General features: G+C 36.8%; 1 protein-coding gene across 1 annotated transcript in view; it reads right to left on the reverse strand.

Moving 5' to 3' along the window:
- Positions 1 to 19,950, reverse strand: part of dab1a (DAB adaptor protein 1a) — a 210,170-nt gene that overhangs the window by 127,962 nt on the left and 62,258 nt on the right. Inside the window, 1 exon segment of the mRNA XM_065257318.1 lies at positions 14,479 to 14,679. Coding sequence (XP_065113390.1) covers positions 14,479 to 14,545 — 67 coding nt within the window. The 5' untranslated portion in view covers positions 14,546 to 14,679.

Consider the following 19,950-nt stretch of genomic DNA (forward strand, 5'->3'; position numbering starts at 1 on the left):
AATTTGCCAGACGCTCTATTCAAAGTGATTTATAATGCATTCAAGGTATTCATTTTATCATGTTTATCTATTTAGTTTTATGTTAATACAAGTTTTTATGTTAGTATGTATATATATATACAGATAAACTGACTCTAATGCAACAATTCTTCACAGATCAAGACACACAAACGCATACTATTTGCTTACCCATCTCATCAGGCTGTGTTGTAGTACTCTGTGATTATCCTTTATCGCCAGACAGAAAAATCACACATAAATATTTACTTAATTACAGCAGTGAAGTAGAGAACGACGCACAGCGAGAGAGAAAGAGAGACCTGAGGGTGGAAGCGAATGGGGCATGAGGTTACCCACAAGAAACAGTAGACGCTGTCTGTGCCTCAGAGAAAAATATGAAAATATGGATGGCTTTCTGTGTCATCATATCAGTTATACAATCAAAGTATCAAAGGTCTCATTGATATGAGATGAATAGTTACACATTAGTACACAAAGTTTGTACAAAGGTTAGAGGAAAGATTGAGAATATGACACTATAAGCAGTAAATCAGTCAATGCCTGTTGTGTTGGCATCAACGCTGCATTAGTTAGACATTTTTGCTGTCCCTTTAAATTCTAAGCATGCTTTGTTGCAGGCAATCAAAACGAGCGTCAAGGTTACGGTATAAGATATGAAACCTAACAACATTAAATTATTTCCTGAGATTCTCTGAGCCTTCTCGGTAATCAGAATGTCGACGGCATGTACAAGAAATGGCATTTCAATTAAAGAGACAGATGAGGGTAAAATATGACCTTAGCAGGGGTTGTTTATGGTGGGAAAACAAAACAGCCAGAAACAAATCAGCTGTCTTGAAGTAAAGGAGGCATCCATAATGTCAGTAAGAACAAATATAAAGTAGGCCTACTGTTAGTTAAACATCAGCACTATTAGAGGACAGCGTATGTGTTACATAACAAGATTTGTAAAAAATCTTTCTTTGGATGTGCTTGTTTTTCAGGTTTTAAAAATTGAACTCCTTACAGATAACAAGGTATCTAAGCAATGCAACGCTCATTTGTGACACGTGTAGATGTATGGGTGGGGATTTAAAGGGGATCATTTTAAATCTGCAATCTGTAATTTTTTCCTGTTAAAAAGAAATAAAAATCAGTTGTTGAGTAAATACAAAAAATCAATGTTTAAAACTTTACCCTTACCTACCCTGATTCACAACGGTGAGCTATATAATAATTATTTATTATTTGCATGGCATAGGTGTCATTTACACTGGGGACGCTGGGGACATGTCCCCACCACTTTTTGAAATGGCTGATTTTGTCCCCACCACTTTTTAAAAGCATTTGGTTAAAATGTTCTGAAAAATCATACAATACCTGTGCGACTTACACTGCAAAAATGACTTTCTTACTTACTATTTTTGTCTTGTTTTCAGTAGAAATATCTAAAAATTCTAAAATCAAGATGCTTTTTCTTGATGAGCAAAATGACCTGAGAAAATAAGTCTAGTTTTTAGACAAAACTATACAATTTAAGTGAATTTGTGATTAAAACAAGCAAAAATATCTTCCAATGGGGTGAGACAAAAATCTAAAATAAGATTTCTTTTTTCTTAAACACTTAATTTAAGCAAAATTTTCTCACCCCATTGGCAGATATTTTTGCTTGTTTTAGGCACAAATTCACTTAAATTGTATAATTTTTGTCTAAAAATTTGACTTATTTTCTTACGTCATTTTGCTCATCAAGAAAATACATCTTGATTTAAGAATTTTTAGATATTTCTACTAAAAACAAGACAAAAATACTAAGAAAGAATGTCAGATTTTCAAGAAAAAAAAAAATTTGTATTTTTGTTTTGTTTTCAGTAAAAGTAACTAAAAATTCTTAAATTAAGATGCTTTTTCTTGATGAGCAAAGCAACCCAAGAAAATAAGTCTAGTTTTTAGACTAAAAATATCAAATGTAAGTGATTTTGTGCATACAACAAGCAAAAAAATCTGCCAATGGGGTAAGCAATTTTTTCTTGAATTTAGTGTTTAAGAAAAATGTTCAAGATTTTTTGCTTGTTTTATGCACAAAATCACTTACATTTGGTATTTTTGGTCTAAAAACTAGACCTATTTTCTTAGGTCATTTTGCTCATCAACAAAAAGCATCTTAATTTAAGAATTTTTAGATATTTTTACTGAAAACAAGACAAAAATACAAAGAACATTTTTTCTTGAAAATAATTTTTGCAGTGTACGACTGGTTTTGTGGTCCAAGGTCACATATGTTGCGTTGTGTGCTTATAGTGTGTTTTCTCTTACATGTATATCTCTTACAAATATTTTTGTGTTGTTGACCGGCCTACACTATACCCATTTTTGATGCGCCGTTATTCAATATTTTTCCCGTCCTGCTGTAATGTTTTTTCATCTGATCTTTTGTCCCCACTACTTTTCAACACAAACTGACGCCCCTGTTGCATGGTATGGTCGGAATTTGCAACGTTACTTATTGCATGCTTACATCACGTTGGTAAAAAGAAGATGATTCTTGCAGAATAGCGGGGCAAAGCACAACACACGTACAGAAAATTGCAAACAAAGATGGCAATAGAGAGGCAAAGTTACAGATTGCAGCTTTAAAGATGTAACTTGCCAGAGAGGTCCAGTGGCTAAAGCACAGCAAACATCAATAAATAACATTAAATAAAGCTTCATAGTAATACAACTAGGGCTGGGACAATGCGTCGACGTAATAAAAAGTTGTCTGATCGGACTGATAAAATGAATCGTTAGATTAATCGATGCATCGAAAAAAGAATTGCTAGGTTAATCGTTTAATAAATAATCGTTTATCCCAGCCCTAAATACAACATTAAAATATAAAATATTAAAACTAAATGAACTAGTGCACATACTGTACACAGTTAATCAAGTAACTTTGTTGATGTATGACTAATAAAGCATTGTAAATCACCCCTAGTAACAAATCCATATCAAGACAATATCAGATTAAACTATTAAACCTGTTTACTTCATAAGTTTATGTATAAATTAAATCAGATTTGTAATTATTTGTTCATGTCACTGAAATGGCATGTAGAAATATTTGTACATACCATTTGGGCGACATGTGCAAAAAAATATGCAATCTTATCTCATGGGAAAGCAGACTGATTTCATGTGGTGGCAACTTCGTATGAGCTCAATGTGAAATGTACAAAACATATGACTATCTGAAAACATGCATTAATGAAACCACACCCCTCACCCCAACGTCACTGGGTGAAAGCAGATTGTATTAAAACTTACAAATTACTTTTTCGGTTTAAGGGTTTTGTTGATGGTATCATCTTACAATGTTTTGTCTTATGTAATGCCTTAAAAATAAATAAAAAGTGAGATTGTACAAATTCATTTGAACTATGTTGAAAATATGACTCTTTTTCATATGCACAACATTAACACCATGTATTAGGCTATAAGAGTGCTATATATGCTATGCAAACAAATGAAACATAAACACAACCTTACTTTGTAAACTCAAAAGAACTGTAATGGACTTCACCTGGGTCACATAATATTGCATTAGTCTTGCGTCAGTTTAATTTCTTCAACTGTGCCCTAAGGCAGAGCAACACCTGTCTTTGAAGTATATCACATAATATCTGCATGAATTACTAATATGAGGTCTTTATTTGGGTCTAGACCATTATCCGTGTCACTGTGATAAAAACCCTCAAATCTCTCTTTAGCATCTTAATCACAACGAACCATATGCTTTCTCCTGGGACCTTTTAAACCTCATTGTTCTTTTCGATTTAATAACATCACTTATCTGACTCTAATTGACATCTTATAGGTGTGAAGAGAACATGATGTGCTTGGATTTCCATCACCATTATATTTCTAATGCTTATGATAACAGGTTTGAAGTGACCTACAGTATATAAATAATTAGAAATAACAGACATAACAGAATCATACAAATCACATTGTAGGGGCTTGCTGAAGAAAAGTGTGCTATGTCTGATTGGACCTAATTTAAAAGAAATCCCATTTACATTTGAGAAGGCATTATGGATAATAGTAAAACCTCCTAAGGGTACACTATCATCCAATAAGTCCCATCAGAAACAATGTTATGGATGTGACATGTTTCCGTTAAGGGACATGACAATTCTGAAATTTTCACAATGGGAAAAATGCTTTAAAAACTTTAACAAAGACTTTGCATGGGTAGAACCAGGATTGTCACTAAGGGGGAAAGGTACGACAATTCTGAGGGCCCACACATTATTGGAGCCCCCAAAGTTCATTTTAATTAGTAGTAACATGGGTGTGTGTGGTAGAGGGTCTAACCTTATATTCTTTGATAGGTCCAAAAATTGCTAGTGGTGCCCCTGGGTAGAACCACCAAATATCGACATATAAAATATTGTTAAGACCCTTTAGTAAAATCATGATAAGGTTGACATTTGCATGGAATTGCCTATTTTTTTTACACATGATCCTTACATATTCTATTACATCTCCTCAGCTAACAAAGACAAACATCTGCCCTCATGACAACAGATTACGGTGTGTAGTACATAAGCCAGTAACAATGATATGAGCCAATGAGAGCTAACCATAGCACACACAACCTATATTTTGGCTTTATTTAAAATCTTTTTTCCAATTTATTCTGCAATCCTCTGTATTATTCCTAGAGCACATGTTGGGATGAATGCTTTTCTCACCCACACCTCGCTCGAATGCATGTGGCTCTTTTCAAAGCCATTGAAGAAAAAGATAAAAAGTGGAATTAGGGATGAAAAGATTGAACGGGATATGCTGATATGGATGGGAAGCAGAGACATAGACAGCTTAATGATCAGTCTCAGAGTTTAATAAATCCCTGCATGTCAACTCTGACAGTGATCCACATCTTCAACAAAAGACCGGTCTTGGGAAATAGAGTGCAATTCAGAACAAAATCAATTAAGCGCTCTGTTTTCAAAATTACGATATCTCCACAACACACACACACATTCTGGTTTCCATGTTTTGTGGGGACATTCCATAGATGTAAAGCATTTTAAACCATACAAACTGTATATTCTATTCCCCTTACCTACCCCATTCCCTAACCCCAACCATCACAAAAACATTTCTAATACTTCACATTTTCAAGAAACATCATTCTGTTTGATTTATAAGCTTGTTTCCTTTATGGGGAATGTCCCCACAAGGTCACAAAAATACTGGTATTCCTATCTTTGTGGGAACAATTGGTCCCCACAACGTGATAATTATCAGCTACACACACACACACACACACACACACACACACACACACACACACACACACACACACACACACACACACACACACACACACACACACACACACACACACACACAAACACTGGGTATATATTCCTGTGATGGCATGCATGCCTAAAGCTTTGTTTGACATGCAATGTAACATACAACTTCAATTTGTTTGAAGTGCAATGTAAGTCCGTCACCTGACTCACAAATTCAGCCTCCCACTCCCAATAGCTGTGTTACTTCTTATAATGGAGAGTTGGAGACCACAGTCTTAAATTTGAGTTTAATTTTATGCACTCAAAGAGATTTATAAAATAAGAATCATGACCACAGTAAAAACCATTATCATTTACAGAGATGTACTGATGTATTGTCGCTAATATTTATTAGCCGATTATTTATCAATTTGAATCTATCATCAAACTATATATCTTGAAGAATATTAATATAACAAACTGATAGTTTATTAACCCCTTCATCTGTAAGTTTTGAATTTCATGACAGGTCCTGCATAATGTATTACTGTGCAAGATGATTGGTGGAACGTCACAAATACGTAATGGTATGGCTGGATATTTAATTGCGTGAGGACAGTTGAGTTGTATAATTGTTGCATGTTCATCTTTGTGTAAAATAATTAACTTCTCACATTTTTACTTGATATTTATTAAACGTCCTTGTTTGTGTTTGGTCAAAAGCTGTGATTTATTTACTGCGTCCGAAACTGCCTACTTCCATACTACATAGTTGGCGAAAAACAGTAGATGAGGCGAGTACTATGTCCGAAATTCATAGTATTCCAAATTAGTAGGCAACAAGTACCCAGATGATCTACTACTTCTGGCAAGATCCCGAAGTGTGCATTCAATGGACAATTAATCTCCTGTGAGCCCCCGGGAAAGGAGTTATCCAATGAAGAAGAAGTACGAGAGGAGTTGTTTTATTCAAATATGTCTGGAAGCGGTAATGCAGCTCTATTCAAATGCAAATACATAACAGCTGTCCCTTGTGGTTAAATTTGCGCTTGTTTTACCTCATTCCAGTTAACAACTAACTTTTTGATATGAAGACGTATGTCATGTGATGTACTGTATCAACATGGCAGACGTAGTACATCCATGTTCATTCATACTATCCATATTTGTACAATATAGAACCTACTGTTTAAGGGATGATGAGTAGGTACTTCATCTAATTCAGTACCTAATGCCACAGTATGCGATTTTGGACGCAGAGAGGGACTATTTTTTTACGCAGAAGAAAGAATTTTCAAGTTGCATTGATAATTTTTTTTTCTTTAATATTTGTACTGTGTGGTAACCATTTTACAAAAGCAATAAGGTATTTTAACACAAATTTCTTTAACCATGCATTTTTAAATCCTTTTCAGCAACATGCCTGTAATACCAACCCAGTCTCGTAGATGCGTATAAATAGCACGAAGTGTGAAAACTCGTGCAATACATACGCCAAATTCCAATTTGGCGTGCATATGATACGCCAGTCCTTACTGTTTACTTAAAACGGTGTATCTTTTTTGGCGTTTTATGTATTGGTTTATCAATTATTATTTTTTTACCATTATCGATTGGGATTGGGGTTAGAACAACTTTTTGTTACATAAAATGACACCCAAACGCCAATTCTAACCTTCCTCCAAGTGACCATGGTTTAAAAATAGACAAAAACATGGAGAAACCGATATATATTAAACGGGGTCATAACGTGAAAATCAAACTTTTTTCATGTTTAAGGCTATAATTGGGTCCCCAGAGCTTCTATCAACCTAGACAATGTGATAAAGATCAACCCAGTAACTTTGTTTGGGTAAGCCATTTTTTGCAAGCATGTGAAAAATTAGGTTGTTCAGATTTAGCCTGTTTTGTAAGGTAGGAAGCAAGGTGAATTACAATTATACTGCCCCTTAATCTGCACTATCCAACCACAGCATTGTTTTTTAGTGCAGAGAGAAATAGAGAAATAATAAATTATTGACAGCACAATTGAGTTTCAATTATAACAAACCACCATCATTGTGATCAGTGTTTGCATTTCATCAGCTCATTTGCATTTTAAATGACACACCCCAAAATGACACATTTTTGCTCAGGCCTACAAAATGGCAATTTTAACATGTTATAATAAATTATCTGTGGAGTATTTTAAGCTAAAACTTCACATAAGCACTCTGGGGACACCAAAGATTAATTTTACATCTTAACAAAATCTCATAATATGATATGACCCATTTAAATAACAACTTAGATCAATCTCAATTCTAACCTCACATCCAAGTGAAAATGTAAAAAAAAAAACACAAAAAAATGGAGAAACCAATACAGAAACAACAAAAAAATATGAACCATTCTAGGTGAACAACAGATGTAAACTGAACTTTTATACAGTACAATGAATATTTCACACAAAAAGGACACAACGTTAAAAATGATAACTATGCCTCTGTACAGAAGTACTCAGCTTTAACTCTTGTCAATAGCTGAGGTTAAATAAAGGGGATTTGTTCACACCTATTTGCGTTATTAATTAGAAAAAAAAACAAGACTGGGTGGGGGGGTTGCAGCTGGTAAGAGCTCATCAAGACTACAGCAAATGCTTTATTTATTAGTTGCGGTGTTCTAATGTGCCCTAATGACATTCATATTCATTACACCTTGCCCCAAGAGCTCTCTCTCTCTGTCTCTCTCTCTCTCTCTCTCTCTCTCTCTCTGTCTCTCTCTCTCGCTCTCTCTCTCTCTCTCCCTCTCTCTCTCTGTCTCTCTCTCTCTCTCTCTCTCTCTCTCTCTCTCTCTCTCTCTCTCTCTCTCTCTCTCTCTCTCTCAACCTTTGGGACACAGCTGCACATAAAAGCCTGGTTCATTATTCCTCAATTAATTTAGTGGCATGTTTAAAACCTCAGTGTGTGTGTACCAATGTTATTACACCAGTGTAATCCAGAACCTTGTCTTCAGTGTTTTGATGATGGTGTATGATCTTTATTGCCTACAGCAGTGGCTCTCAGTTGACTTTGCCTCAGGACCCTGATTATACACTAGACATCAAGGATGACCCAACACAATTGTTTATGACACAAAATTGAATTTCAATGATTTCATGCTCTTGGCAAAAGGGACATATGACTCATAGTGGTCAGTGTGAACCGTGTTTAATCATGTTGCAAGTGAATCAATATTTAATATAGATTTTGCTTTAGTTAACCTTGTTTTTTTTTTGGTTTTCAAAAATAAACACGTCACACTTTCAATCCATATTGGCATTTATAAGTTATTTCTTCACAGTTTAAAAAATTATTATGTTATGTTTTAGATATTCTAAATGCTGAACTATATAGTTGCATTTCATTATTTGCATGTAACATTGTTTTCCTGATCTGTCTGACCATTTTTTGTTTATTTTTATCATTTTTATTCTGCGGCAGAAGATGATAGGAAAGGTAGCTTTGATGCAAAAAACTTTCTGCTGTAATACTTCAATTAAAGGGATAGTTTATATTATTAACATAAAAATGATATTAAACCCATGATTTACTCACCCCCAAGCTGTCCGAGTTGCATATGTCCATCGTTTTTCAGACAAACACATTTTCAGTTATTTTAGAAAATGTTTTAGATCTTTCAGTTAATTAAATGAAATGTTACGGGGTCCACGACCTTCAAGTCCAAAAAATGTGCATCCATCCTTCACAAATTAAATCCAAACGGCTCCAGGATGATAAACAAAGGTCTTCTGAGGGTAATCCGCACGGTGTTGTTGTAGAAATATCCATATTTAAAACTTTATAAACGAAAATAAATACCTTCCGGTAGCGCCGCCATCTTAGACTCCTCTGTATTCAGGAGAGAGTATTAGCGTAGTGTATGCACTTTTCTTAGTGACGTATGACAAATTCGGAGGGCGGGGGGCACAGAGCAGCAGCAGAGTAGCCTCCATAGGCTGCGTAAGCTCTCATCCCGAATGTGGACGCGACTAAGATGGCGGGACTACCGGAAGGTATTTATTTTCGTTTATAAAGTTTTAAATATGGATATTTCTACAACAACACCCCACGGATTACCTTCAGAAGACCTTTGTTTATCATCCTGGAGCCGTTTGGATTTAATTTGTGAAGGATGGACGCACTTTTTTTGGACTTGAAGGTCGTGGACCCCGTAACATTACATTTAATCAACTGAAAGATCTAAAACATTTTCTAAAATCTCCGAAAATGTGTTTGTCTGAAAAATGATGGAGATATGCAACTCGGACAGCGTGGGGGTGAGTAAATCATGGGTTTAATATCATTTTTGGCCGAACTATCCCTTTAAAACCTGAAAAGGTCAAAAAACTAAAAAGTGTCCCATTAGTAATTATGACACAGATGCACACATCTTGAAAATTCTGATCTAACTTGGCTGCATTCACTGTTGCATTTTGGGTAAGACAGAGGAGTAACTCTTAATAGTGACAGAAATGATAACATCTTTGAATGAGGAGAAGGTTGTCATTAACTTCATGCTGTAGGTCATATTAAACTGGTCCCCATAGAGATGGAAGGTCGTTGTCATTAGCAACACATTAGTGGTGTTTTGTGGTCATAAACAGAGGGATATGCAGTTTGTCCCGCTCTAATGGTTGCTAGGGGGGAAACACAGCAGGTGTAATTAAATCGATTCTTTAGGGAATAAGGATGCGGGTCAGGCTTGTTATGAAGATGGTGAAGAGACAGGTGGATGTTTGTGACCGCTGTTAAGTGCTTGAATATTCAAGGCAAAGCAATTGACAAAAAAAACATATTGCGTTTTTCACATTGTGTGTCCATGAGGCTCCTACGGGGCATAATTCAATCTGTTTTGTTTGCTGCTGGTAAAAAGAAAGGTTAAAAGGTTTAGTCTTTGGCTGTTTTTACATTTATTCTGATCATAAACATAAGAGTTTTTGAAGAACTAAAAACAATTTTAAGTGGTTTAGAGAAATCAGACCTTATTGTGTCCTTTTTGAGAGCCTGATAAACCAAATGAATTACCATCACTAGACCTTATTACTCAAACAAACACTTAAGTGATTCACAACTACACTCTCAGGATTAAAGGTTCAAATTGTGTCCCCTTTAAAGGGACACTCCACTTTTTTTGTAAATTTCCAGCTCCCCTAGAGTTAAACATTTGATTTTTACCGTTTTGGAATCCATTCAGCTGATCTCCGAGTCTGGTGGTACCACATTTAGTTGAAAGTTTTATTGAAAGTTACCAAGATTACTATTTTCAGGCACTGCGTAATATCATTGCGCCTGCTGCAGCCATGTTACGGCAGCAAAGTCCTTGATTATTACCTCAGAATAAGAAAATAGTTTCTAGCCATATCGACTTTTTCTGTCGGTTTTAGTTAACAATGTAATTACAGAAGTGTCAAGTTTTAAATAGGAAAAATATTTTTTATAAGTTATTTTTGCGCGATGCTAATGGTCTAATCAGTTTCAATGGATTATGCTAAGCTATGCTAGAAGTGCTAGCGCCAGACCCGGAGAATCGACTGAATGGATTCCAAAACGGTAAAAATCAAATGTTTAACTCTAGGGTAGCTTGAAAATTAGCATATTTTCAAAAAAGTGGAGTTTCCCTTTAAATGTACCATTTTGGTACAGATACAGTATGTACTTTTCATGTACCAGTATGCACCTCTAAAGTACCAATTTAAGGTACCAATTTGCACCTTTTAGGTTCAAAAGTGCACTTTTTAAAAATGTACCACCCCAGTGACAACTTTTGTACCTTCGTGTACCTTTCATTCAGAGAGTGTAGTCATAGCATTGAATAGTGGTGCATTTACATTTATGCATTTAGCAGACATTTTAATCCAACTATAAATGTTTATATCAGTACGTTTCTGTTTGTGCTTTCCTATTGCAATGTGTTATCAACTGAGCCACATGAACGTCACTTAACTAGCTGTGCTACTTAAAACTGAGATGAGGATCAAAGCTAAATTCAAGTTCATTGAGTTCACAGACAAACAATGATACATAGAAGTCATGCAGACAAACAGCTCTGGCACTTTGAACTCAATTTCTTAGTTTCTTTGGGACATCTGGTGCTACTCCACCCTTCAGCAGTGTTGCTACGGTCTCACTGGCTCATAGCCTGGCACAAAACAGGATTGTGTGGCCGCTATAGAACAGGTGGCATATTACAGGAGGCCAGTGCAACAAGACTCATTATAACAAGAGGGACAAAAGCCTGTATTGCCCTATGCAGTGCCATACAAAGACTGACAGGCCATTGGAACTGGTCCAAATAGAAAACATCTGTCAGATTAACCGTTTATGAGTGTGAGCCATAGCAAAGATAAGGGAAGTGACTGGGAAAATATAATGAGGATACAGACAAGGTATAGAACCACACACATAAAGACAATCACAGAAAATTCCACTTACTTTTCTTGAATGTTACTTGAGGGTTTCGCCGATAGAAGATACGATTGTGTATCGACGATCGTCAGACATATGGCCGATAGCTGGTGATAGTTATATTATTATTATCATAGTTTCATTAACATGCATATCGCATATTTTTCCTCTCATGAGAGGGTTTGTGGCCTTAACTTTGCGCAAGAGAGCTTGTAACGCGTGGGTTCCTTCTTGCACGTACCTGGACTTGTAATGCGCGCATCTTAAGTTATTCATGCGTTAGGTTTATAAAGAAAGATCAAAATACGAACATTCAAAAAAGTTTTGACCAGGTGCAAGATCAAAGAATGAATCAAAAAGTAGAAAAATATCTGCACACTGTAATATTCCCTTTATTTCAAAAAGTTTAAAAACAGCAACGTTTCGGTCAGAGATCTTGATGCGTAAGGTCTATGCCATAGCTATGGCGTAGGTTATCCGTAGCCTGTGCGTAGCTCTGCGTAGCCTGACGCGTTCCTCACCAGCCTTTTAACAGCACGTCGACATGAACAACGACGTAGTTAGAAGTATATATAAAAACCGACTTGTAGCCTACCCCGTCGCGGCTACATTGTAGGACGTACTCACAACTATGAGGAATCCTTTACTCATGTTCAGACTTCAACGCCCGTGGCATGGACTTTTTCTAGCACCTGAACTTGCAATGCGCATAACTCAGAATATTCCTCGCAAATAAGCACAAGGCAAGGGAATATCAGAGCCCGGGCTTTAATGACACGCTCGGATAAGTTTTAAGGTTGCGGTCATGACAGTGCTGACCTTAAATCAGCCTCTTTTTTTATCCACCAATCAAGTGGCTTATCATAAATGAGTAAAAAATTAACCCCCCAACACTTTTGTGTATCGCGATGTCACAGGCTGACGATAGGACAATCTCAAAATGGGGCATATATCCCCAATTTGATGCCCAACACTAACTTGACTGTAACTATACCATGAAAGAGAACAGATGTTTACAGTTTTAACTCGTGTCGTCACCTCTTTGAGGCCGAAGTATAGTCCATGTCCGCGTACAGTGCATGTGACACAATTTTCGTCAACAGAAAAGTGTGCACATACTGGAATAGCCCTGCCAGATTTTTGAAACCCTGTGTACATTGTACGCATAGATCACGCATGAACCTACAGGAGACTGCAGTATGTAGCCCAGGAGATGCATTGCATTTTGTCACAAAAAATAAACTATACTTTGCAAGACTGTGCATTTGACCGTGCACGTACGTTCGCGTAAACTTAAAAAACAGACTATACTCTGGCTTTAGACCTACCTAACTGCTCCTTACGGAAACCCTGTAGGCTAGGAGAGGTCCGCCTATGTATGCATTACATGCGTTACATTGTGCACGAAGAGAAAAAATGAACTATACTTCCACACTACAAAAAATTCTTAGTATTTTTGTCTTTTTTTCAGTAAAAATATCTAAAACTTCTTAAATTAAGATGCTTTTTCTTGATGAGCAAAATGACCCACAAAAATAAGTCCAAAAAGATAAAATTTAAGTGATTTTGTGCATGAAACAAGCAAAAACAAAATTAGCTTACCCCATTGGCAGATTTTTTGCTTGTTTTATGCACAAAATCACTTAAATTTGATATTTTTGGTCTAAAAACTAGACTTATTTTCTTGGGTCGTTTTGCTCATCAAGAAAAAGCTTCTTAATTTAAGACTTTTTAGATATGTTTACTGAAAAAAAGACAAAATCATTTTTTTTTCTTGAAAAATCATTTTTTGCAGTGCAGCTTTAGCCTACATTACAGCTACATGAGATGCAACCTGGGAAATGTACTTAACTCTTTCCCCGCCATTTATGAGTTAACTGGTCAATTAAGAGAAAATGTTTCCCTGCCAAAGACGAGTTTTTCCGGCAATCCGTATTTCTTCTATTATCCACCAAGTGGCGCTCTTACCCAACTTGTAAAAACCGGAAGTATCCCAAACAGTTCAAACTCTGTGTATGTTTTGATCATCGCTCTGAATCTGAGCACATCGTTCTCTATCAAAAGTCCTTTACAAAAATGCAATTATATCAGCTTTTTGCTCAAAATTTGGTATTTTTGAATAAACCTACCCATATTTGAGAGGTGATTAAAAAGAACAAATAATATAAAATTTTTGTTTGTTTGTTTGTTTGTTTGAAAGCAGGGGGTCTGTTATTTTATTTGATATATTTTATATTTATATATTTAAAAAATATCATTTTCTGGAAGGCATTCAACTTTTATGAAATCATAAAAATGCTGGTGCTGGCAACTTATTTTTAAAACGCTGTTAGGGAAAGAGTTAAGGAGATCTTATGTGTGCCAGACACTTTAAGCTGATTAAAACAAAAAAAAACCTTTAAGTGTTGTGAATAAACACCAAAGTAGGCACATTTTATGTATATTGGTAAAAAACTGCAAACCCTTAAGCAAAAGCATTTAAATTAAAAGGTTTTAAAGATCATGAAAAAGATTGATTTAGTTAAATGTGCACATTCATTGACTAGCAGTGTACTTCAGAGAGATAATTATGAACAGAATGACCTATAAATACAAAATAACAATTTAATTATAATCCCAAACTTAAATACAAAGCTGTGTGTGTATAGTCTGTAGTAGCATCTATGTGTGTAGTGTGCCTGTAATTTTAAAGCAGATCCCCGCAGACTGCACATCCCTCTTTTCCTGAAGTGAATGTGTGTTTGTCTGTATGTATGTGAGTCTCCTACCTCTTCTCCTGGAATCCTTTCTGACGCTGGGTCTGGCAGCAGGCTGGAGCTCGGCCTCTGTTGACATATTAAATCCTTATTCCTTTACCGTGCAGCTGGGTGGCTGTGACTGGCTCATCTAGAGGGGCTTTCCACTGACTCTGGAACAGTCCACTGCTGCCTCTAACCTCGACAGGGCATCTCATTCACTCCCAGCAAGGGCTGCAAGGGAGAAGATAAATAAGACGACGGTTTGAATTCTAACAAAGATGATATGGATCCACATCATGGGAGATCTGATTGATTTTCGCAAATGAGATTCAATTAAACGTACAAAAAATTGATACATAGATTCATTCGAGTCATGAAATTTGCCTTTTGGGTGAAATACTGTAATATTTTTGTTTCAATTATATGCAATGTTACATTGAGTGTTTGCAAAGAAGCTTTAAGGTTAGCGTGTCGATACATAAGATAGCCATAAATTGAGCCATGTTGATTCATGTCCAACCCTATCCTTTCTTTAGTGCTGTTCTTTTTCCATCCCTATATGACACTAAAAGATTAAAACTACATTACAAGTACACACATTACAAGTTTTTTTATCACTAAAAGGTTCATGCTGGTTGAAAAGCACTATTTTGTTCATCAATTTATAATCACTACTAATAGAGCACAATGGCACATTGCGTTAGTAAATGTTGCACAAACTCGCACACATCTGCAACAACTGACATTTGCAGCCTTCCCCGAAAGGTTTTGGCTTATTTTCACCCGCTGTAGGAAGGAGGCAGGAGGCGGCACTAAATTGTCTCATCAGCTGTCTCTCTCTCGCTCTCTATTCCACCACACCTTGTCATTGCATGCAAAAGCCATTATTCCTCTTTCCTGTGCACTTCCATCAGGCTCCTCCGCCAGACTTTGCTCTTGCCGTGGAAGTCAGGAGGTGGGAAGCACCTTTCATGTGTTAATTGGCCTCAGCGGTACTGTAGCATCACTGCAGGTGTCAGAGCCATCAGCAGATCAAAACCTGCCCGGCCCCACAACAGCAATCACACCGGGATGAGACCGCAGGGATTGCCTATAACTGCTCAGGCAGCCCAGCCGAGCAACAAGCATTGCTTAGAAATCGATACACACCTCAAGCTGAGGCTTCTAAGACATTACACAGCAGTCTAAGAGTCTAACGCCCAGAGTATAGTCAGTTTTTTTACGTGTGTACGAACGTATGTGCACAGTCGAAAAGTATAATGAATTTGACAGACATTCGATGCATGCACTTTGCGAAAAAATGCAGTGCATCCCCTGGCCTACATACTACATTCCCCTGCACGCGCATGTGGGACCTATGTTTCCAAATATACACAGTTAAAAATGTGTTCTGTGCTGGGGTCTGCGAACAATTTATGTGTGATCAAATAATTTGGGGACAATTTTAAATATGTATTTAAAATGTGGGCCCTTTGCAGCCTGTATTCAAGTCCAGAATTCAAAAAAGGCACATTGTATCAAATCCTACAAATACATAAACCAGTACTTTTTTTTTAATGTAGAGTATGTCTGTTTTCCATGGATATGCAATGTATCGCTTTGTAAGCCTAAAATATGTGCTCTTTTCTAGTTTTGCTATATGTTAAAATATTACTTTACTTCAGACAACATTTAAAGAGCTCAGATTCAAAAGCCGCAAAACCAGTTTTTCTCAAACTTTTTCAGCGTGCGCCCCCCTTGTACACAGTCCATCCTTTTGTGGCACCCCCAAAAAGCCATATTTTTCTGAGATTTAATGACACAGAATTTATGATAAATTAATTTATTTTATAAAACCGGGGCCCCCTTGGCACCATCTGGACATCGCCCCCAGTAGGGATGCTAAACAATTAATCGCGATTAATCGTTAGCAGAATAAAAGTTTTTGTTTACATCATATATGTGTGTGAACTGTGTATAATAAATTTGTATAAATAAATGTACACACATGCATGTATATGTTTTAGAAATGTTTACATGTGTATATACATTTGTATATTCATGTATAATTTATATTATATATAAATATAAATAATTAATATATAATTTTTTTTTTCTTAAAATTATACATGAATGTGTTCATATTTATATATATACATATTTATTATACACAGTTTACACACATATGTGATGTAAACAAAAACTTTTATTCTGCTAACGATTAATCGCGATTAATTGTTTAGCATCCCTAGCCCCCAGTTTGAGTACCACTGCGCTAAACTCCACCTCAAAAATTATATAATGATATTAACCGAATGCTCTTGGTTATGTTCATCAAATACTTTCACTTCAAATCTGCTTAATCACAGTTTTCGGTTAATGCCACGTCGATTTTTCAGCAAATTCCTGAAGTGCACAGAAAACGAATGTAAAACGACCATGGATTACATTCAAAGTTGGGTCCCTTGTGAGTTCTTTGACCTGAATACAATCAGAATGTGACGGCCACATGGAGAACAGCACCCCCTAGTTTGTGATTCGTTTTCCTCATTTATACATTTCAAATTCTCACTTTCATCTTTTGTAATGTTTCTAGTTGCACCTTTAGTGATTTTGCAACAGTTTGTCTTGTCCTGTCATGCACTTAAAGGGTTTTGCAGCGAAAGACTAAATACCAATGAAATGATTTCTTTCAAAGCGACATGTGCAAGAAAACATGTCAGACACCCTTAGGGGCGAATCACATAGAACACGTATACACAAACAGGCCTTTTTTGAATGGTCTACTATGGACAGTATGTGTGCTATTTATCCATATTATCCATACCGAGGCATTCGGTATTTATCCATACCGAATGGCTCGCGCTTTGGACGTTTTGGACGCCTCCCACATCTGGCGTTTTTGCGTTCGGCTCTGAGCGGAAAAGTGTCTTTCTGATGTAGTTATGGAAGTTTACGGTTGTTTGGAACAACCGGACTGGAGTCACTCACTCTCTCTCACTGTGTTTGTGCACCTCTCACCCCCGATCAAGGTCCAAGCAAGTGCCCTCTTTTTAAAGTTTCTGTTAATATGACAATTAACAACAAAAGAGCACTCACACGTCAATATTTTATCCACAGGACAGCTGCCTCGGTGGTTGCCTAGCAATAAAAAAAACCACAGCGCACTGCTTTTTTCTGAAGTCACTTAAATAACGGAAGTGCATTGCTTGTTTTCAAGCATTTAAAACACATTTGTGTGTGATCAGCCACCTTAGAGGGTTTGCATCTGAACTACTTATGTATTAACCCACTGGTGTCATTTGGATTACTTCAATGATGGATTTAAGTGCTTTCTGGAGCAGATAACACTGGTGACATTTTTATTATAACACGATTTGTTTATGTTTAATTGAATTTTGTGTTTTATTTTTCATAAACCTATTCATTTAATGCAATCTAAAACGATCATCAATTATATTGGTTATTTATTTATTAATTTACGTTTGTGCTTCACAAAATGCATGCGGGCTTGGAATGATGTTAAGGTAAGTACATAATCATAAAATGTAAATTACTCCTCTTATGGTATTTGGGCAATCTGATTTACAAGCAGCATAGATTTGGAGCATTAAGCCATTCAGACACTCAATTTCGAGCTCCCACCCGAGATGTAAAGCTTTAATACCGGTAAGTCAAGAGAATTAGTCTCCCCCACCAAAAACAAAATGTACTGCAAAGTAAAAAACCCTCAACACATCACTTCTGAGAGCAGTAGATTTTGAAAGCCTAGCCTCCAAAAATCCTCTAAAGTCCCAGGCTCCGATCAGCAGGCCGGTGTAGGAGCCACTGTAAGCCGACGCTGAGGGGATTTAAACAGCCATTTCATTTTGAGCTCCGGCCCTGAGCTTCAACAACCGCCTGGCCACGCGCCGCACATTGTGTGCAGAACATTTAATTCCGAATGGAGAGAGCATGTCGCAGAACAGCGGAGAATCACACCCGGTCTTTATCTGAGAGAAACACACAGCGATATGCCGAGAGTCAGTCCAATTACTGCCATTATCTCTTGGAGAGAGGGAGAGAGGATTCTCTGCTAAGCATTTTGCCCATTCTGGGTTTTTTCTTTCCATTTTGATTAGTCTCTCTCTCTCTTCACCTTTGCTTGGTACATCTGGATCACATAATCCTTGATTCCATTCGGCATGGCTGGCTAGAAGCCGAAGCACTGCTACTTGGGCGGAGTGTCACTTCGCCCAGTAGCAGTGCTTCGGCTTCTGAGAATATAGTTCCCAGTATGTATACTGTTAAAAGATCGCTGTGTCTCATGTTATTTGTACACGGTGTGACTATACAAATCACAACACATAAAGAGGAAAATGTTCGCATTATTTTGTCACTTATTGGGAGCAGTTTGCTAGCTGGAGCTATTCACTTCCAGACTTTGTGCTAAGCTAAGCTAGCGGGGGTTGCGTCAGACAGAGTTACAGCACGCACGAAGATGAGAAAGGTATGTATGGACTGAATAAGGTGAATAAGCTAAATTCCCAAAATCTGGGCGTGTTCCTTTAAGAATAAGTAGTCGATAACTGTGCCATACTAACCAGCCGTCCTTGGTCTAAAGAAGAAAAAAAACTAACTTCTAGAATTTACTACACCTTACCCATCTGAATGTTAAAAAAGCTTGAATCATCACACAGTATTGGTTTCAGGCGGCAATCTATCCATTAATATTTTGTCATGATATTTACATTCCTCTCTACTTCAGACAGACAGCCATCAGGCAAGGGTTGGCACACCTCTCTCCCGAGGCACTGGAGATATTTCTGATATCTAGGCTAAGGTCTCCTCTGGGACACGCCACATATTCAGAGCATGCAAGGAAAGTGGGTGAGCCGCAGAAGCCACCAGACACAAAATCATTTTGTTGTTCAGCATCTTTACGTTTTTTTCTCCATGTCTCAACTGTACTGAGATTTGCCCACACACACCACGGTCTGCAACTGATAGACAGAGATTCAAATACGCTCTATGCCATTGGTTCTCGAACTAGAGGCCACAAGATGGTGGCAGGGGGGCCCCAATTTTATAACAATTTATAAAATACATTTATTTGTCATAACTTATTTGTAATTAAACCTCAGATAATAAAAATAAAGCTACTAATCTACAGCAATACGTTGTATAATTTAATATGTTTTAGAATTTATTATGTCATACATTTATTTTGGGGGGTATGCACCGACTTCTGATCTTTAAATGCAACAAAACAAAATGGAAAATTCTTAAGTCTCCTGAACTACAAATTTGTGGAGCCAGCACTGCTGATAACAACGTAAAATATTTCTATTACCAAGGTCATACTGCACAAACCTCCAACATAAACATTTGCTGTCTTCTTGCTGTTATGCAGCCTTCAATCTTTGAGTACATCAGTAGCAAAACCACACAGCTGTTAGTCTAGATAATAACAACAAAACTCACAAATGTACATCTCTGTCTCCTTGTACAGCCCAGCAGTCATGGTCAACAACTATTCCTCTC

Source organism: Paramisgurnus dabryanus, chromosome 12 (assembly GCF_030506205.2).
Source record: "Paramisgurnus dabryanus chromosome 12, PD_genome_1.1, whole genome shotgun sequence".
Classification (NCBI taxonomy): domain Eukaryota; kingdom Metazoa; phylum Chordata; class Actinopteri; order Cypriniformes; family Cobitidae; genus Paramisgurnus; species Paramisgurnus dabryanus.